The 21,625-nt window shown below is 43.9% G+C and overlaps 1 protein-coding gene across 1 annotated transcript in view; it reads left to right on the top strand.

Annotated features, from left to right (window-relative positions):
* Positions 1 to 21,625, top strand: part of LOC115117542 (pappalysin-1-like) — a 141,048-nt gene that overhangs the window by 38,453 nt on the left and 80,970 nt on the right. Inside the window, exons 8-9 of the mRNA XM_065017483.1 lie at positions 18,749 to 18,877; positions 19,176 to 19,267. Coding sequence (XP_064873555.1) covers positions 18,749 to 18,877; positions 19,176 to 19,267 — 221 coding nt within the window. The remainder of the gene's footprint in view (positions 1 to 18,748; positions 18,878 to 19,175; positions 19,268 to 21,625) is intronic.

Below are 21,625 nucleotides of genomic sequence, written 5' to 3' on the forward strand. Positions count from 1 at the left end.
CTCTGGGTCCTATGGCCTGTCAGGGTCTCAAAACCTATTCAGCTCTGACGTGACGGGACCCCCCAGCCCGGGAGGGAGAGGGCAGCTGCCCTCTACGCTACCCTTTTTACTGGGACCCCTCCCCCCCGTTCTGGCCTTCTCCTTCACACTTTTATCCCCTATGTTCTCCTATGCTCTTACCCCTGTGGTCCCATGGCCCTGCTCCTCTCCTGTCAAGTCCACTGTTGCTCTAGCCCTGAGAAGACAACCTCTTCACCTCTACTCAGAGAACTCTGTTGTTTTCTCAGCTCTGACTGCTTGACTTGTAGGTTTTCTGTTTTCTTTTCGCCAGCAATACGAGATTGGGGATGTAGAATACACTTCCTAGGTATTTGTGAGAAATGGCTGTGTGCTCCAACGGTAATTGTTTTAGATCGCCTCCATGTGCGGATTATTTTCGGGGAGGTTTTTGGTTTTGTTTGTCACATATGCGTGCAAACATTACAGACTTTCTTCCCTCCATGGTCTAAGCCCATTTTGTCAAGAGTATAATACTGGGTATGGTTTTAAAGACTTTGTCTACTGAAAATAAAACATTCCACACCTCCCCCCTCCACCTAGTGGTTGAACATTGGGCCAGTAACCGAAAGGTTGCTCGATCGAATCCCTGAGCTGACAAGGTAAAAATGTAAAAATCTGTCGATCTGCCCCTGAGCAAGGCAGTTAACCCACTGTACCCTGGGAGACGTGGATGTCGATTATGGCTGCCCCCCCCCCGCATCTCTCTGATTCATAGGGCTTGGGTTAAATGCGGAAGACAGATTTCAGTTGAAGGCATTCAGTTGTACAACTGACTTGGTATCCCCCTCTCCTCTTCACCTCTCTTCCTCCTCTTCTCCTCATAACACATTCTCTCTGTCTCCATGGCCCCCTCCACTCCCACAAAGCCCCACTGTGCCCTGCGCTCCCTCCGCCATCCTCTGCCTGCTCTCTGTCCATGAGGAGCAGCATTAGCACTGAGCCTTGCATAAGCTCTCTAATATGAACCATAATGGTGAGTGGCAGACAGAGGAAGTGGAGGAGGCAGCAGCGGGTCCCAGGATGTCTGGACCCCCCACAGAACAATTTTTCAATGAATTGCAACCGGACTTCCCAAGGATAAAATTGGGCCAGGTCCAAAAAGTGGATTTGGAGGGATAGTTAAGGTGGAATGTTCAGGAAAGGGTTAAGTTTCTCTGTGGGAAGCAGAGAAACCCATTTTACTGTAAAGTGCTAAATTGAAGTTTAAGGTCCATGCCGGTAAGATTCTAATGGTTGTTATGATAAAGAGGTTCCCTGTAGGGTTCCCACAATGAAGCTCCACAGGTATCTGCAGCCTCAGTCTTGGCTCAAATATATACCGTATGTCAAATACTTTAAGGAACATCTATAGGGGATTTAAGGTAAAATTACTTAGCACTTTTTGTTTGACATCAATGGTTTCCATTGTTATTACTATCATTACTTATGCTGTCTTTGCTGATATTCCTGCTTTGGCACTGTCCATATGTTAGGTTTACTCTCCACTGTCTGATTTGGCAGAATGAGTGCACCACTCAGCAGTGAGTCATTGACGCTAGGCTAGGCCAGTGGAGTTCCTCGCTAAGTGACGTGTCAACATCTGAACCATAGGAGTGATGGAACTTCCCGTACGTGTCATCAATGTGAGACAAACTGTTGGTTGACGGGGTGTCTACTGTGTAGCTTGGTATTGTGCTGTATTGAGGTAATGTCTTATTCCTTATAATATAGCGGAAAATATATTGGATCTTATGATTCAAGCATAGATAGAAGAGGCACTGCCACCAACTCCTTGTGACTCTGTCTGAGGCTGTGCTAATATGAACATTGTCATTTTACATTGTAGAGTTGCAGGACATTGAGTTAGGCTCGTTGTACCAAAGAAAACAACATAATGATGTAAGTCTGAGAGGTCTTACTGTGTAGCACTTGAATTTGTTGAAGACTTAATAGGCAGGAAACCTCACATGTATGGCAGCTGTCACCATGACAAAAGGTATATTGCTTTATTTATTGTATTAAGGTTTAATCTAAGCATTTCTTCAACAATCTTAGATTTTTCTGGCCTCTCATCTAGTATCTTTACGGCACAAACACGCACACACACACACACACACTTCCGCATGCAATCAGGTGGTGATATCAAAAACACCTTTGAAAGGCATATTACTGTGCATTGTGCCAGACTCTAAGTCTGTGGTGAGATAAGGTCTCTATTCTCACAAGGGCCTTAGGGAAGAATGTCTGGATGAACTGCAATGGAAACCGCCATGACGAAATCTTATCACGCGACAACTTGTTGGCAGTAGAGTTAAAGACTTGCATGGAGAATAGTGGCATGGAGAATAGTGGCATGCAGAATAGTAACATGGAGAATAGTGGCATGGAGAATAGTGGCATGGAGAATAGTGGCATGGAGAATAGTGGCATGGAGAATAGTGGCATGGAGAATAGTAACATGGAGAATAGTGGCATGGAGAATAGTAACATGGAGAATAGTGGCATGGAGAATAGTAACATGGAGAATAGTGGCATGGAGAATAGTGGCATGGAGAATAGTGGCATGGAGAATAGTAACATGGAGAATAGTGGCATGGAGAATAGTGGCATGGAGAATAGTGGCATGGAGAATAGTAACATGGAGAATAGTGGCATGGAGAATAGTGGCATGGAGAATAGTAACATGGAGAATAGTCAGAAATAGTAACATGGAGAATAGTGGCATGGAGAATAGTAACATGGAGAATAGTGGCATGGAGAATAGTAACATGGAGAATAGTGGAATAGTAACATGGAGAATAGTGACATGGAGAATAGTGGCATGGAGAATAGTAACATGGAGAATAGTAACATGGAGAATAGTGGCATGGAGAATAGTAACATGGAGAATAGTGGAAGAATAGTGGCATGGAGAATAGTAACATGGAGAATAGTGGCATGGAGAATAGTGGCATGGAGAATAGTGGCATGGAGAATAGTAACATGGAGAATAGTAACATGGAGAATAGTGGCATGGAGAATAGTAACATGGAGAATAGTAACATGGAGAATAGTAACATGGAGAATAGTGGCATGGAGAATAGTGGCATGGAGAATAGTGGCATGGAGAATAGTGGCATGGAGAATAGTGGCATGGAGAATAGTAACATGGAGAATAGTAACATGGAGAATAGTGGCATGGAGAATAGTAACATGGAGAATAGTGGCATGGAGAATAGTGGCATGGAGAATAGTAACATGGAGAATAGTAACATGGAGAATAGTGGCATGGAGAATAGTGGCATGGAGAATAGTGGCATGGAGAATAGTAACATGGAGAATAGTAACATGGAGAATAGTGGCATGGAGAATAGTAACATGGAGAATAGTAACATGGAGAATAGTGGCATGGAGAATAGTAACATGGGGAATAGTAACATGGAGAATAGTAACATGGAGAATAGTGGCATGGAGAATAGTAACATGGAGAATAGTAACATGGAGAATAGTAACATGGAGAATAGTGGCATGGAGAATAGTAACATGGAGAATAGTAACATGGAGAATAGTGGCATGGAGAATAGTAACATGGAGAATAGTGGCATGGAGAATAGTGGCATGGAGAATAGTGGCATGGAGAATAGTAACATGGAGAATAGTGGCATGGAGAATAGTAACATGGAGAATAGTAACATGGAGAATAAACATGGAGAATAGTGGCATGGAGAATAGTAACATGGAGAATAGTAACATGGAGAATAGTAACATGGAGAATAGTGGCATGGAGAATAGTAAGAATAGTAACATGGAGAATAGTGGCATGGAGAATAGTAACATGGAGAATAGTAACATGGAGAATAGTAACATGGAGAATAGTGGGAGAATAGTAACATGGAGAATAGTAACATGGAGAATAGTGGCATGGAGAATAGTAGAATAGTGGCATGGAGAATAGTGGCATGGAGAATAGTAACATGGAGAATAGTGGCATGGAGAATAGTAACATGGAGAATAGTGGCATGGAGAATAGTAACATGGAGAATAGTGGCATGGAGAATAGTGGCATGGAGAATAGTGGCATGGAGAATAGTGGCATGGAGAATAGTAACATGGAGAATAGTAACATGGAGAATAGTGGCATGGAGAATAGTAACATGGAGAATAGTAACATGGAGAATAGTGGCATGGAGAATAGTAACATGGGGAATAGTAACATGGAGAATAGTAACATGGAGAATAGTGGCATGGAGAATAGTAACATGGAGAATAGTAACATGGAGAATAGTAACATGGAGAATACTAACATGGAGAATAGTAACATGGAGAATAGTGGCATGGAGAATAGTGGCATGGAGAATAGTGGCATGGAGAATAGTGGCATGGAGAATAGTAACATGGAGAATAGTAACATGGAGAATAGTGGCATGGAGAATAGTAACATGGAGAATAGTAACATGGAGAATAGTGGCATGGAGAATAGTAACATGGGGAATAGTAACATGGAGAATAGTAACATGGAGAATAGTGGCATGGAGAATAGTGACATGGAGAATAGCGGCATGGAGAATAGTGGCATGGAGAATAGTGGCATGGAGAATAGTGGCATGGAGAATAGTAACATGGAGAATAGTAACATGGAGAATAGTGGCATGGAGAACAGTAACATGGAGAATAGTAACATGCAGAATAGTAACATGGAGAATAGTGGCATGGAGAATAGTGGCATGGAGAATAGTGGCATGGAGAATAGTGGCATGGAGAATAGTAACATGGAGAATAGTAACATGGAGAAGAGTGGCATGGAGAATAGTAACATGGAGAATAGTAACATGGAGAATAGTGGCATGGAGAATAGTGGCATGGAGAATAGTGGCATGGAGAATAGTAACATGGAGAATAGTAACATGGAGAATAGTGGCATGGAGAATAGTAACATGGAGAATAGTAACATGGAGAATAGTGGCATGGAGAATAGTAACATGGGGAATAGTAACATGGAGAATAGTAACATGGAGAATAGTGGCATGGAGAATAGTAACATGGAGAATAGTAACATGGAGAATAGTAACATGGAGAATAGTGGCATGGAGAATAGTAACATGGAGAATAGTAACATGGAGAATAGTGGCATGGAGAATAGTAACATGGAGAATAGTGGCATGGAGAATAGTGGCATGGAGAATAGTGGCATGGAGAATAGTGGCATGGAGAATAGTAACATGGAGAATAGTGGCATGGAGAATAGTAACATGGAGAATAGTAACATGGAGAATAGTGGCATGGAGAATAGTAACATGGAGAATAGTAACATGGAGAATAGTAACATGGAGAATAGTGGCATGGAGAATAGTAACATGGAGAATAGTAACATGGAGAATAGTGGCATGGAGAATAGTAACATGGAGAATAGTAACATGGAGAATAGTAACATGGAGAATAGTGGCATGGAGAATAGTAACATGGAGAAGAATAGTAACATGGAGAATAGTAACATGGAGAATAGTGGAGAATAGTGGCATGGAGAATAGTAACATGGAGAATAGTAACATGGAGAATAGTGGCATGGAGAATAGTAACATGGAGAATAGTGGCATGGAGAATAGTGGCATGGAGAATAGTAACATGGAGAATAGTGGCATGGAGAATAGTAACATGGAGAATAGTGGCATGGAGAATAGTGGCATGGAGAATAGTAACATGGAGAATAGTGGCATGGAGAATAGTAACATGGAGAATAGTGGCATGGAGAATAGTAACATGGAGAATAGTGGCATGGAGAATAGTAACATGGAGAATAGTGGCATGGAGAATAGTGGCATGGAGAATAGTGGCATGGAGAATAGTAACATGGAGAATAGTAACATGGAGAATAGTGGCATGGAGAATAGTAACATGGAGAATAGTAACATGGAGAATAGTGGCATGGAGAATAGTGGCATGGAGAATAGTGGCATGGAGAATAGTAACATGGAGAATAGTAACATGGAGAATAGTGGCATGGAGAATAGTAACATGGAGAATAGTAACATGGAGAATAGTGGCATGGAGAATAGTAACATGGGGAATAGTAACATGGAGAATAGTAACATGGAGAATAGTGGGAGATGGAGAATAGTAACATGGAGAATAGTAACATGGAGAATAGGAGAATAGTAACATGGAGAATAGTAACATGGAGAATAGTGGCATGGAGAATAGTGGCATGGAGAATAGTGGCATGGAGAATAGTGGCATGGAGAATAGTAACATGGAGAATAGTGGCATGGAGAATAGTGGCATGGAGAATAGTAACATGGAGAATAGTAACATGGAGAATAGTGGCATGGAGAATAGTAACATGGAGAATAGTAACATGGAGAATAGTGGCATGGAGAATAGTGGCATGGAGAATAGTAACATGGAGAATAGTAACATGGAGAATAGTGGCATGGAGAATAGTAACATGGAGAATAGTGGCATGGAGAATAGTAACATGGAGAATAGTAACATGGAGAATAGTAACATGGAGAATAGTGGCATGGAGAATAGTGGCATGGAGAATAGTGGCATGGAGAATAGTAACATGGAGAATAGTAACATGGAGAATAGTGGCATGGAGAATAGTAACATGGGGAATAGTAACATGGAGAATAGTAACATGGAGAATAGTGGCATGGAGAATAGTAACATGGAGAATAGTAACATGGAGAATAGTGGCATGGAGAATAGTAACATGGAGAATAGTAACATGGAGAATAGTGGCATGGAGAATAGTGGCATGGAGAATAGTGGCATGGAGAATAGTAACATGGAGAATAGTAACATGGAGAATAGTGACATGGAGAATAGAATAACATGGAGAATAGTGGCATGGAGAATAGTGACATGGAGAATAGTGGCATGGAGAATAGTGGCATGGAGAATAGTAACATGGAGAATAGTGGCATGGAGAATAGTAACATGGAGAATAGTGGCATGGAGAATAGTAACATGGAGAATAGTAGCATGGAGAATAGTAACATGGAGAATAGTGGCATGGAGAATAGTAACATGGAGAATAGTGGCATGGAGAATAGTGGCATGGAGAATAGTGGCATGGAGAATAGTGGGAGAATAGTAACATGGAGAATAGTAAGAATAGTAACATGGAGAATAGTAACATGGAGAATAGTGGCATGGAGAATAGTAACATGGAGAATAGTAACATGGAGAATAGTAACATGGAGAATAGTGGCATGGAGAATAGTAACATGGAGAATAGTAACATGGAGAATAGTAACATGGAGAATAGTAACATGGAGAATAGTAACATGGAGAATAGTGGCATGGAGAATAGTGGCATGGAGAATAGTAACATGGAGAATAGTGGCATGGAGAATAGTAACATGGAGAATAGTAACATGGAGAATAGTGGCATGGAGAATAGTAACATGGAGAATAGTAACATGGAGAATAGTAACATGGAGAATAGTGGCATGGAGAATAGTACATGGAGAATAGTAACATGGAGAATAGTGGCATGGAGAATAGTGGCATGGAGAATAGTGGCATGGAGAATAGTAACATGGAGAATAGAATAACATGGAGAATAGTAGGCATGGAGAATAGTAACATGGAGAATAGTAACATGGAGAATAGTAACATGGAGAATAGTGGCATGGAGAATAGTGGCATGGAGAATAGTGGCATGGAGAATAGTGGCATGGAGAATAGTAACATGGAGAATAGTAACATGGAGAATAGTGGCATGGAGAATAGTAACATGGAGAATAGTAACATGGAGAATAGTGGCATGGAGAATAGTGGCATGGTGAATAGTGGCATGGAGAATAGTAACATGGAGAATAGTAACATGGAGAATAGTGGCATGGAGAATAGTAACATGGAGAATAGTAACATGGAGAATAGTGGCATGGAGAATAGTAACATGGAGAATAGTAACATGGAGAATAGTAACATGGAGAATAGTGGCATGGAGAATAGTAACATGGAGAATAGTAACATGGAGAATAGTGGCATGGAGAATAGTGGCATGGAGAATAGTAACATGGAGAATAGTAACATGGAGAATAGTGGCATGGAGAATAGTAACATGGAGAATAGTGGCATGGAGAATAGTGGCATGGAGAATAGTGGCATGGAGAATAGTGGCATGGAGAATAGTAACATGGAGAATAGTAACATGGAGAATAGTAACATGGAGAATAGTAACATGGAGAATAGTGGCATGGAGAATAGTAACATGGAGAATAGTAACATGGAGAATAGTAACATGAAGAATAGTGGCATGGAGAATAGTAACATGGAGAATAGTAAGAATAGTAACATGGAGAATAGAATAGAATAGTAACATGGGAGAATAGTAACATGGAGAATAGTAACATGGAGAATAGTAACATGGAGAATAGAATAGTGGCATGGAGAATAGTAACATGGAGAATAGTAACATGGAGAATAGTAACATGAAGAATAGTGGCATGGAGAATAGTAACATGGAGAATAGTAACATGGAGAATAGTGGCATGGAGAATAGTAACATGGAGAATAGTGGCATGGAGAATAGTGGCATGGAGAATAGTAACATGGAGAATAGTGGCATGGAGAATAGTAACATGGAGAATAGTGGCATGGAGAATAGTGGCATGGAGAATAGTAACATGGAGAATAGTGGCATGGAGAATAGTAACATGGAGAATAGTGGCATGGAGAATAGTAACATGGAGAATAGAATAGGAGAATGGCATGGAGAATAGTAACATGGAGAATAGTGGCATGGAGAATAGTAACATGGCATGGAGAATAGTGGCATGGAGAATAGTAACATGGAGAATAGTAACATGGAGAATAGTGGCATGGAGAATAGTAACATGGAGAATAGTAACATGGAGAATAGTGGCATGGAGAATAGTGGCATGGAGAATAGTGGCATGGAGAATAGTAACATGGAGAATAGTAACATGGAGAATAGTGGCATGGAGAATAGTAACATGGAGAATAGTAACATGGAGAATAGTGGCATGGAGAATAGTAACATGGGGAATAGTAACATGGAGAATAGTAACATGGAGAATAGTGGCATGGAGAATAGTAACATGGAAAATAGTAACATGGAGAATAGTAACATGGAGAATAGTAACATGGAGAATAGTAACATGGAGAATAGTGGCATGGAGAATAGTGGCATGGAGAATAGTGGCATGGAGAATAGTGGCATGGAGAATAGTAACATGGAGAATAGTGGCATGGAGAATAGTGGCATGGAGAATAGTAACATGGAGAATAGTAACATGGAGAATAGTGGCATGGAGAATAGTAACATGGAGAATAGTAACATGGAGAATAGTGGCATGGAGAATAGTGGCATGGAGAATAGTAACATGGAGAATAGTAACATGGAGAATAGTGGCATGGAGAATAGTAACATGGAGAATAGAATGGAGAATAGTAACATGGAGAATAGTAACATGGAGAATAGTAACATGGAGAATAGTAACATGGAGAATAGTGGCATGGAGAATAGTGGCATGGAGAATAGTGGCATGGAGAATAGTAACATGGAGAATAGTAACATGGAGAATAGTGGCATGGAGAATAGTAACATGGGGAATAGTAACATGGAGAATAGTAACATGGAGAATAGTGGCATGGAGAATAGTAACATGGAGAATAGTAACATGGAGAATAGCGGCATGGAGAATAGTGGCATGGAGAATAGTGGCATGGAGAATAGTGGCATGGAGAATAGTAACATGGAGAATAGTGGCATGGAGAATAGTGACATGGAGAATAATAACATGGAGAATAGTGGCATGGAGAATAGTGACATGGAGAATAGTGGCATGGAGAATAGTGGCATGGAGAATAGTAACATGGAGAATAGTGGCATGGAGAATAGTAACATGGAGAATAGTGGCATGGAGAATAGTAACATGGAGAATAGTAGCATGGAGAATAGTAACATGGAGAATAGTGGCATGGAGAATAGTAACATGGAGAATAGTGGCATGGAGAATAGTGGCATGGAGAATAGTGGCATGGAGAATAGTGGCATGGAGAATAGTAACATGGAGAATAGTGGCATGGAGAATAGTGGCATGGAGAATAGTAACATGGGGAATAGTAACATGGAGAATAGTAACATGGGGAATAGTAACATGGAGAATAGTAACATGGAGAATAGTGGCATGGAGAATAGTGACATGGAGAATAGTGGCATGGAGAATAGTGGCATGGAGAATAGTAACTAGGCTTATATTGAATACACATAGAATGTTTACCAACACTGGAGCTCAGTGGATGACTACAGGCTGAAATTAATCAGATGTGTTGTGTCACAACAACCATTTGTGTTCATCTCTATTTGCAACGATGGTATAGAATTCATCACAATACTTTTTTAGAAACAAAGATATACATTGTTCTGATTACCTCTAAACAAAATATAAAGGCCCCAATCTGTTGAAGTCTTGGTCCCGCAAGGTGGTTTAGTGAGCTCACAAAAGCTATTTTCAAGCCCCAGGTCTGTCTGGATGGATCCATGGTCCAGAATAGTCTCTGTGTGACCGAGTATCAGCCCAAAGTAGAGGGGCTCCCAGGGCCATAAACCACATATCTATCACCTGAATGTGTGTACACACATACACACAAATGCCTGAACCACTTCCCATCAAGAAATCAGTGCTACAGATTGCCTTGAGTGATGTCAGAGTTTCCCCTTTCAACCTCTCTCCCCTCTGTGTCATGACAAAGGTGCTGTTCTTATGTATGTCCCCCCGGAGTATATTTCACATGCAAGTTATTGTCCCTGGTGGTCCCTGGTGGCCCCAGTGTCTGTTCAGCCTCTTTGACACTATTTGAAAAGTATGTTTTATTTTCCTTTTACCTCCTTTTTTCCATTATCTACTGCATCCCAACGTTTTTTATCTCTCCGTCCTCTTCCTCCTCTTCCTCATCCTCTTTCTTTTCCCTCCAAGACTGAGGAGCATTTGAAGATGGGAGGCTGAGAGTGGTGGCTGATCTTGGCAGAGGACATGAAGGAAGCCTGATGTGACCTGTTGCTCTGATATGAGACACATAGTAAAAATCACCAGAGGTCTGCGACGTGGCTCTCCGAGCATCGAGAATAAGCCGTCTGCCTCTCTGTCTCGCTCTGTCATTCTCTCTCTCTCTCCCTCTCTTTTGCTCTGTCGTTCTCATCTTTTGTTTCCCAGCCATCCTTCCCGCCGTTCCAGCCGCTTGCCTCCTCCCGCATGGGTCACGTACATCCGTCAGGCCCAAGCGAGGAATCACAGTGTGTGTATGTTTCTTGCCCTTGTCCCGTCCCGGGCCTGGCTTAGCCTATCACCCCCGGTGTTCTTTTTGTGACAGATTCGGAGGAAGGGAAGAGAGAGGGCCATGGTGCTTGTTGGCGGCGTCACTCATTCTGTCGCTCCCTCTGCTGCTCCAGGCTCATGTCTCCCACAGCTTTCCTTTTCCAGAGGCTTGAATAATTCAATTAAGACTAAAGGATATTTGAGAATGACCCCGGAGTTGCCTCGAAGCGGGCCAAGGCTGCGGAACACTGTGTAAAACAGAGCGGTAGGTCAGGTCAAACATCCCCTTTGATTGTTGATAATAATCCAGTCAAAACCCAGACCCTCAATCTCCTACACAGCACCGGAGAACATTTGTAGGCCATACCTGCCTTTGTGTGTGTGTGCGTGTGTGTGAGTGGGTGTGTTTCCATTCTATCTGGGGCAGGACAGCCAATTGGAACCCCATGTTCTCTCTCCTGCTGTGGGGGAGTAGGAGAGTGACCGGGGCTTTGGGAAGAGAAGGCATGGAACACATTTCATACTGAAAACCACCACGGTAAAAAAGGCTTTCCTGCAGTAAATCTTTTGACACATTTCGAAGGCACGGGCTGTGTGTTCGGTCGGTGTGCTCTGTGCTGTGCATATGTGCGTGCAAGAGTGCATGTGTGTATATCTGCGTCTGAGTGTGTGTCTTTGTCTGCATTGCGCCTCTATCTATGTGACTGTGTGTGCGTCTGTCTGCGCCTGTGCCTGCAATGAGCCTCCATCTGTGTGCGTGTCCGTCTGCTTCCCTTCAACTGTGTGTTTTATTGGATGTGAGCAACCCCATTCCCAGCAGTGTCCCGGTCAGAACAGAGCTAAATCCATGCATAAAAAGGCAGCCCGGACCATTCATGTTCAGGGCTCATTTGAATGATTTGTTTTGCCACTTAATAAACGTGACTGCTTCCCTGGCCGTTAGTGCCGACACCTCCTAAGTCTGCCGATGGCGGCTGGAAGAGAAGGGGCGAGGAAGGGGAAGGCTCTGGCCTCGTGTGAACCCATCTGTGAGTGTGATGGATGCCACAGCCATTGCAGCGGCTCTGGAACACAGGGCCGCTACAGTGTGTGTGTGTGTGTGTGTGTGTGTGTGTGTGTGTGTGTGTGTGTGTGTGTGTGTGTGTGTGTGTGTGTGTGTGTGTGTGTGTGTGTGTGTGTGTGTGTGTGTGTAGTTTTGTTGTCGGGGAGTTGCCCGTAATCAACAGGCAAGGGCTTATGTTTCCCAGAGGGGGATAGACGTAAATGCTAATAATGAGGGAATTGTGTGTGTTTTTGTTTAACTATCCTTGTGGATACCAGAAGTCCTCACAAGGATAGTAAAACAAGGAACCATTTTTGGTCCACATGAGGAAAAATATAATTTTAGGGTTAGCGGTTAGGGTTACAATTAGGATTAGGGTTTAGGGGTTAGGTATAGTTTTAGGTTTGGGGTTAAGGTTAGGCTTAGGGTTCAGGTTAGCATTCATTTTAGGGTTAGGATTTTGGATGGGAATCAATTCTTTGGTCCCACAAGGATAGCAATACAAACTGTGTGTGTGTGTGCATACGCGCCCATGTGTGTGTTCTTTAAATATCTGCCACGGGTATGGAGTAGGTTGTAATACTGTGTTTTTCTGTTAGTGAGTGATCGAGAGCACGTGTGTGCATGCATGTGTGTTTGTGTGAGTATGTATGCTTGTGTGTTTATGTGAGCATGTGTGTGTGTATGTGTATGTGTGTGTGTGTGTGTGTGTGTGTGCGCGTACGTGCGTGCGTGCGTGCGTGCGTGTGTGTGTGTGTGTGTGTGTGTGTGTGTGTGTGAGCTCAGAGGTGTGAGTAATACCAAAGAAATTCAGAAATGAATTGGACTTGATGGTCTATGTGGTTCTATTAACTGGCATTCTATAACATCTTCCCTGTTATTCTGTCTCCAGGAAAATCCTCTCCAAACATGAACCAGCAACTCTCATGATGATAACTGACCATTAAATAAAACACAATCAAAACCAAGGCCAACCACATGCATACAGTATATCTCCTGATTCCCTTGGCACATTCATTGTAGGGTGTCCAATCAAAAACTCATCTTTTGACCAATGGGTAAAATGATATGTTAGTTGTGTAGATAATCATCTAAGAAAACCAATGGTTCAAACTGCATGTCTCATAATCCGTTCAAAACAAATTGGAGTGTCTACCCTTGTAGGATGGCCAGGATTAGGGTGACTAAATCAACCGAGGCCAGAGAAATAAAGTTGTCAAAAATCTGGAAAATAGCAAGGCGTCAGCTAGGCTGGAAGCTGTGTGAGAATTAAGGCTTACTGTTGAACTCGTCATCTTTCTTCTCAAATCCGGAAGACATAAAACTATATAGAGGCAAGATGGATATCGATTTTGAGACATGATATTTTCATATTTTAGTATACCCTATTCACCCTTTTCATATTAATGCCAAGTTCCTGTTATTTTTTTATGAATTCTCACAAAAACAAACTTTTCTCTGAATAGTCAATGGAGCACAGAGCGTACAGCAAGCTTTATATTTTCAAAACCTCGTGTCATGCTAATTTTGCTATTTGCAACCCTTGGAAACAACTTGGACGACGACGACCACAAAACGAGAAAGTTTCAACGAGAAAGCTGCACCGCTTTGTCAACAGAGCCCGGTGCTATTATGGAGTGCATTATGTTACGAAATCCGACTTTTTGGATACCATGTTAATGATACGTTAGAGAAAGACCCCACTGAACAATTCAGAACATGAGAATCATATTTGTCTTGGTAAAATGTATTTTATAACATGAGGAAGTGAAATGCCATCACCACTGGGCAGAGTGGGTGGACACCCTGTTTATTGTGTCGTAGGCTACAGTGTTGAGATATCCTGCTGGCTCGGACCGCAGAGAGCACACTGATGCGGAGCTATGCAGCTGGATGTTTTTTTAACTCCCATCTTGTTTTTGGCCTGCGCGGGCCATATTGTATTACACCCAATGAAAGCGGTGCTGAAGCCCCTCGCCAGATGTTTGTTTGTGTCCAAGTGTCCTCGGAGTGGGGCGGAAGGAGAGGTGTACAGCTGAGTATACTGTGGCCCGTGGCTGTCCCCTCACCTCTATACCTAAACAGACACAGATGCACAAAAGGCATACATGTGTGAGTGTCACACATACTACACACACACACACACACACACACACACACACACACACACACACACACACACACACACACACACACACACACACACACACACACACACACACACACACACATAAACAGACCCACACACATTCTGCGGTCACAGCGACCAGCACGCCTTGACTTTTTGTTCGAATGTGAACTCACTTTGTCTGTCTTTGTGGAGCGGCTCCATAGATATATCACTTACAGAACAACATAGAAGGAGGGGGAGAGGCAGGAACCCATACAGCCAGTAGTGACAGAGGTGCGTGAATACTGTGCCATTTTCCTGAATATCCTGCAATAGAAACCTACTGTAACAGTCATACCCACCCTCACCTGCTCATTAATCAATCAAATTGATTTATAAAGCGCTTTTAACATCAGTCGATGTCACAAAGTGCTGTACAGTAACCCAGCCTAAAACCCTAACAGCAAGTAATGCAGATGTGGAAGCACGGTGGCTAGGAAAAACTCCCTAGAAAGGCCAGAACCTTGGAAGAAACCTAGAGAGGAACAAGGCTCTGAGGGGTGGCCAGTCCTCTTCTGGCTGTGCCTGGTGGAGATTATAACAGAACATGGCCAAGATGTTCAAACATTCATAGATGACCAGCAGGGTCAGACAATAAAAATCACAGTGGTTTTAGAGGGTGCAACAGGACAGCACCTCAGGAGTAAATGTCAGTTGGCTTTTCATAGCCGATCATTCAGAGTTAGAGACAGCAGGTGCAGTAGAGAGAGAGTCCAAAACAGCAGGTCCGGGACAAGGTAGCACATCCAGTGAACAGGTCAGGGTTCCATAGCCGCAGGCAGAACAGTTGAAACTAGAGCAGCAGCATGACCAGGTGGACTGGGGACAGCAAGGAGTCATCAGGACAGGTAGTCCTGGTGCATGGTGCTAGGGCTCAGGTCCTCCAAGAGAAGAGAGCGAGAAAGAGAGAGAGAATTAGTGGGAGCATACTTAAATTCACACAGGACACCGGATGAGACAGATATATATATAACAGATATGACAGACTGACCCTATTGCAGCATAAATACTGGAGGCTGAGACAGGAGCGGTCGGGAGACACTGTGGCCCTGTCCGACAATACCCCCGGACAGGGTCAACCAGGCAAGATATAACCCCACCCACTTTGCCAAAGCACAGCCCCCACACCACTAGAGGGATATATTCAACCACCAACCTAGTACCCTGAGACAAGGCCGAGTATAGCCCAAGAAGATCTCCCCCACGGCACAAACCCGAGGGGGGCTCCAACCCGGACAGAAAGATCACATCAGTGACTCAAGCCACTCAAGTGACGCATGGAAGAGCACCAGTAAGCCAGTGACTTAGTCCCCGTAATAGGGTTAGAGGCAGAGAATCCCAGTGGATAGAGGGGAACCGGCCAAGCAGAGACAGCAAGGGCGGTTCGTCGCCCCAGTGCCTCTCCGTTCACCTTCACACCCCTGGGCCAGACTACACTCAATCATAGGACCTACTGAAGAGATGAGTCTTCAATAAAGACTTAAAGGTCGACAAAGGAGTAAGGAGGCCTGCATCTTGTGACCGTAGCGTACGTGTAGGTATGTACGGCAGGACCAAATCGGAAAGATAGGTAGGAGCAAGCCCATGTAATGCCTTGTAGGTTAGCAGTAAAACCTTGAAATCAGCCCTAGCCTTAACAGGAAGCCAGTATAGAGAGGCTATCACTGGAGTAAAATGATCACATTTTTTGGTTCTAGTGAAGATTCTAGCAGCTGTGTTTAGTACTAACTGGAGTTTATTTAGTGCTTTATCCGTGTAGCCAGAAAGTAGAGCATTGCAGCAGTCTAATCTAGAAGTGACAAAAGCATGGATGAACTTATCTACATCATTATTGGGCAGAAAGTTTCTGATTTTTGCAACGTTATGAAGATGGAAAAAATCTGTCCTTGAAACAGTCTTGATATGTTCGTCAAAAGAGAGATCAGGGTCCAAAGTAACGCAGAGGTCCTTCACAGTTTTATTTGAGACGACTGTACAACCATCAAGATTAATTGTCAGATCCAACAGAAGATCTCTTTGTTTCTTGGGACCTAGAACAAGCATCTCTGTTTTGTCCGAGTTTAAAAGTAGAAAGTTTGCAGCCATCCACTTCCTTATGTCTGAAACACAGGCTTCCACAGAGGGCGAATTTGGGGCTTCACCATGTTTCATCGAAATGTACAGCTGTGTATTGTCAGCATAGCAGTAAAAGTTAAAATTATGTTTCCGAATGACATCACCAAGAGATAAAATATATAGTAAAAACAATAGTGGACCTAAAACTGAACCTTGAGGAACACCGAAATGTACAGTTGATTTGTCAGAAGACAAACCATCCACAGAGACAAACTGATATCTTTCCGACAGATAAAATCTAAACCAGGCCAGAACTTGTCCATGTAGACCAATTTGGGTTTTCAATGTCTCCAAAAGAATGTCGTGATCGATGGTATCAAAAGCAGCCCTAAGGTCTAGGAGCACGAGGACAGATGCAGAGCCTTGGTCTGATGCCATTAAAATATAATTTACCACCTTCACGAGTGCATTCTCAGTGCATTGATCGTGCAGAGCCTTTATGGACCTCTCTTTGTAGGTTACTGGAATTTGTTCTTATAGGACTGAACTCAAACTGATGCGTAAAACACAAATTTTGTCAATGGGACGTGTGTGGAAAATCAAGTTCCACACACATATCTTAAGTTAGGATTCATCCTTAAATGCTCTTGGTATTTCTAGGGCCAATAGTCTTGGCCACTCTATCACCACTCTAGGTCAGTGGGCTGAAGGTCTATTCTCTGTGTATGTTTGTAGAGATGTGGTGTCAGCTAAAGGTTTATTCTCTGTGTGTGTTTGTAGAGACGTGGTGTCAGCTAAAGGTTTATTCTCTGTGTGTGTTTGTAGAGATGTGGTGTCGGCTAAAGGCTTATTCTCTGTGTGTGTTTGTAGAGATGTGGTGCCAGCTTAAGGCGTATTCTCTGTGTGTTTTTGTAGAGATGTGGTGTCAGCTAAAGGCTTATTCTGTGTGTGTTTGTAGAGATGTGGTGTCAGCTAAAGGCTTATTCTCTGTGTGTGTTTGTAGAGATGTGGAGCCAGCTAAAGGCTTATTCTGTGTGTGTTTGTAGAGATGTGGTGTCAGCTAAAGGCTTATTCTCTGTGTGTGTTTGTTATCGATGTGGTGCCAGCTAAAGGCTTATTCTCTGTGTGTTTGTAGAGATGTGGTGCCAGCTAAAGGTTTATTCTCTGTGTGTGTTTGTAGAGATGTGGTGCCAGCTAAAGGTTCATTCTCTGTGTGTGTTTGTAGAGATGTGGTGCCAGCTAAAGGTTTATTCTCTGTGTGTGTTTGTAGAGATGTGGTGTCAGCTAAAGGTTCATTCTCTGTGTGTGTTTGTAGAGATGTGGTGCCAGCTAAAGGTTTATTCTCTGTGTGTGTTTGTAGAGATGTGGTGCCAGCTAAAGGTTCATTCTCTGTGTATGTTTGTAGAGATGTGGTGTCAGCTTAAGGCTTATTCTCTGTGTGTGTTTGTAGAGATGTGGTGTCAGCTTAAGGCTTATTCTCTGTGTGTGTTTGTAGAGATGTGGTGTCAGCTAAAGGCTTATTCTCTCTGTGTGTTTGTAGAGATGTGGTGCCAGCTAAAGGCTTATTCTCTGTGTGTGTTTGTAGAGATGTGGTGCCAGCTAAAGGCTTATTCTCTGTGTGTGTTTGTAGAGATGTGGTGCCAGCTAAAGGTTTATTCTCTGTGTGTGTTTGTAGAGATGTGGTGCCAGCTAAAGGCTTATTCTCTGTGTGTGTTTGTAGAGATGTGGAGCCAGCTAAAGGCTTATTCTGTGTGTGTTTGTAGAGATGTGGTGTCAGCTTAAGGCTTATTCTCTGTGTGTGTTTGTAGAGATGTGGTGTCAGCTTAAGGCTTATTCTCTGTGTGTGTTTGTAGAGATGTGGTGCCAGCTAAAGGCTTATTCTCTGTGTGTGTTTGTAGAGATGTGGTGCCAGCTAAAGGCTTATTCTCTGTGTGTGTTTGTAGAGATGTGGTGCCAGCTAAAGGCTTATTCTCTGTGTGTGTTTGTAGAGATGTGGTGCCAGCTAAAGGCTTATTCTCTGTGTGTGTTTGTAGAGATATGGTGCCAGCTAAAGGTTGCTCCCCTGTATGTGTGTGTGTGTGTGTGTGTGTGTGCATGTGTGTGTGCGCTTGGATGTGTTTCCGTTTTATCTGGGGAAGGACAGCTAAAGTTTTCATCTGTGTGTGTCTTTAGGGATGTGGTACCAAGCAGTGTGTACACCTACCAGGTCCAAACCATCTCAGCCCGCAGTGAGAGTGAACCCTCCCCACCCCTCACCCACCAGCTTGGGGCACCATACTGTGGAGACGGACGCATCCAGAGGTAACGTGTGTGTGTTTGCATGTCTGCGTGCTTGCGTGTGATTGTTCTCCCAGTAACAGTCTCCTGTCTGTCTGTCTGTCTGTCTGCCTGTCTGTCTGTCTGTCTGCCTGTCTGTCTGTCTGCCTGTCTGTCTGTCTGTCTGTCTGTCTGTCTGTCTGTCTGTCTGTCTGTCTGTCTGTCTGTCTGTCTGTCTGTCTGTCTCACTCTCTCACTCTCACTCTCACTCTCTCTCTCTCTCTCTCTCTCTCTCTCTCTCTCTCTCTCTCTCTCTCTCTCTCTCTCTCTCTCTCTCTCTCAGGGCCCAGGGAGAGGAGTGTGATGATATGAACTCCATGAATGGAGACGGCTGCTCCAGCCAGTGTAAGAAGGAGCCCTTCTTCAACTGTGTCGGTACGTCCTCCTCAGCACCATCAACATTTTAACCATTGTAGTTATTTGTCCCTAGTTAACATATTAGTTATACGGTATGTCACTTATGGTGACATATTTTCTAAATGTCACGGACACACAACCAATCGAATATGAATAACTGTTATTTAACACAGTGGCTGGTTCTATGACTCAAAATGAATAATGTCCACAGCTGACACATTATGCATGCTTCAAAAGGTGATTCATTGGTAAGACACAGAAGAATACAATTTCCATCCCCATTGAGATCTCTATGAGGGCGGAACTACACAGACACATTTTACTTTCCATCCCCATTGAGATCTCTATGAGGGCGGAACTACACAGACACATTTTACTTTCCATCCCCATTGAGATCTCTATGAGGGCGGAACTACACAGACACATTTTACTTTCCATTCCAATTTGACGATTTCATTGGTCCCTTGAACTTAGCAAGTTTATTTTAATTGGCCAGCTGTTACGGTAGTTCCTGTGCCTCTTATCGGTAGGAGGATGCTCCGGTGTGTGTGGTTGAGAGGCGTATGAGTTGTGGGGAGATGTGAGTAACATGCTAGTCACTCGCTGGCTCTGTGAGTGACAGCGGCGAGGCATTTCACATCTGTGTCTGGGACTTGTCCAAAAGGCTTGATGCGTTTCTCATAAGAGCAGATGCCATTGTGTATCATGGGCATGTTGATGTCTCGCTGAGAGTTTGGGAAGGATTGTCCTTTGAAGAGAGAATTAACAACTTCACTCAGTGGATTGGATCCTCTGGCATTCTCGCCAGTCACTGTTTGGTCAATAGATGGATGATTTCCTGTCCTCCTTCAAGTGATTATTTTTCTCTTCCTCTCCTGTTTTTTCATACAATAAAAAGTCCCATTGTGTCATAGCTGATCTCGCCTCGTCGAGTCATGTGTTTGTATGTGCATGCATGCACATGTTTGCATGAGCGTTTGTGTGTGTGTCTCACAACTCCCGTGAGAGCACGGCAGCGTCGTTTTCCGTTGACCGCAGCGCTCTGGGATATGTGTGTGACTGCCTGACATATTCCTAGTGTTTGTGTGGAAATCGGACACTATAATGAAGGGACCTTCTGTCTGTCGGTCTGCCTGTTGAACAAGCGGCTAAGAGAGCATGGTGCAGCCTGACGTGCTCTCAGGCTAGGGAGAAGGGACAGATACTGTACACATACTGTTGCCATAAGGGAATAAATTAAATGTGTATAGGCTGAGGAGGGAAGTTGACTGGGTTACCTTGTTGAATAGAGTCATCGTACAGCTTCACAGAACAGCTCTCGTTCTCTATGGCCTCCCCCTCTTTATCTATCTATTCCCAACGTTATTCAGCCTCTTTTTACCTCCTTGTTTTACTCTGTAACCCTTGCTTTTCTTCTCCTCTCTCTTCTGGTTCATCAATTTTATCATTGTTTCCCTCCTGAACTCAATCACCTCTTCTCTCAGTCTCTCAGTCTCTCCTTTTCTTTCTCTCTCTCTCTTTTTCACTCTCAGTTTCTTTCTCTCTCTTCCTCTCACACCTTTTCTCTCTCTGCCTCTCACTCTCCATCCGTTTGGAGTGGCAGGAGTGCATTCTATATGCCCCCTCTGCAGCCCCTCGTTTCAACATCGTCAGAGCAGAGTACAGCACTAAGCGGAGCAGAGCTGGGGAGGGCTGGAATTTCGAGGAGGCCCAGCCAACTTGGCACAGAATGCCGTCTTCCCCTTAACTGGAACCCCGACACTGAGAGCACACGCACAACCCAGCCTCCTCTAACCCAGCTCCAACCCCAACTCTAGCCCCAGCTCCAGCCCCAGCCCCAACTCCAGCCCCAACTCCAGCCCCAACCCTAGCTCCAGCCCCAGCTCCAGCCCCAACTCCAGGCCCAGCTCCATCCCCAGCCCCAGCTCCAGCCCCAGCTCCAGCCCCAACTCCAGCCCCAGCTCCAGCCCCAGCTCCAGACCCATCCCCAGCCCCAGCTCCAGCTCCAACCCCAGCCCCAGCCCCAACTCCAGCCCCAGCTCCAGCCCCAGCTCCAGCTCCAGCTCCAGCCTCAACTGGAGCCCCTGCTCCAGCCCTAGCTCCAGCCCCAGCTCCAGCCCCAACTCCGGGTGGGATGTCTGGAAAAGCCATACTGGTGTATCCTCCTGCCTGGTCTCGCTCTCTCAACTCTCTCTCTCGCCCCCTCCTCTCTCTCTAAATAAAACAGAAACGATCCTAATCTGTCAAGTTCATCAGATAGTGTTACGCTCCTGGAGGCCCTACTCTTTCCCAGCCTTCCCCTGCAGGAGAGGGCACCCCTTGAGTGTTACTTTATTTATGCAGACATCCCATTTCTGTCAACTGAAACGAAAACAA

This window comes from Oncorhynchus nerka, linkage group LG4 (genome assembly GCF_034236695.1).
Source record: "Oncorhynchus nerka isolate Pitt River linkage group LG4, Oner_Uvic_2.0, whole genome shotgun sequence".
Taxonomy (NCBI): Eukaryota; Metazoa; Chordata; class Actinopteri; order Salmoniformes; family Salmonidae; genus Oncorhynchus; species Oncorhynchus nerka.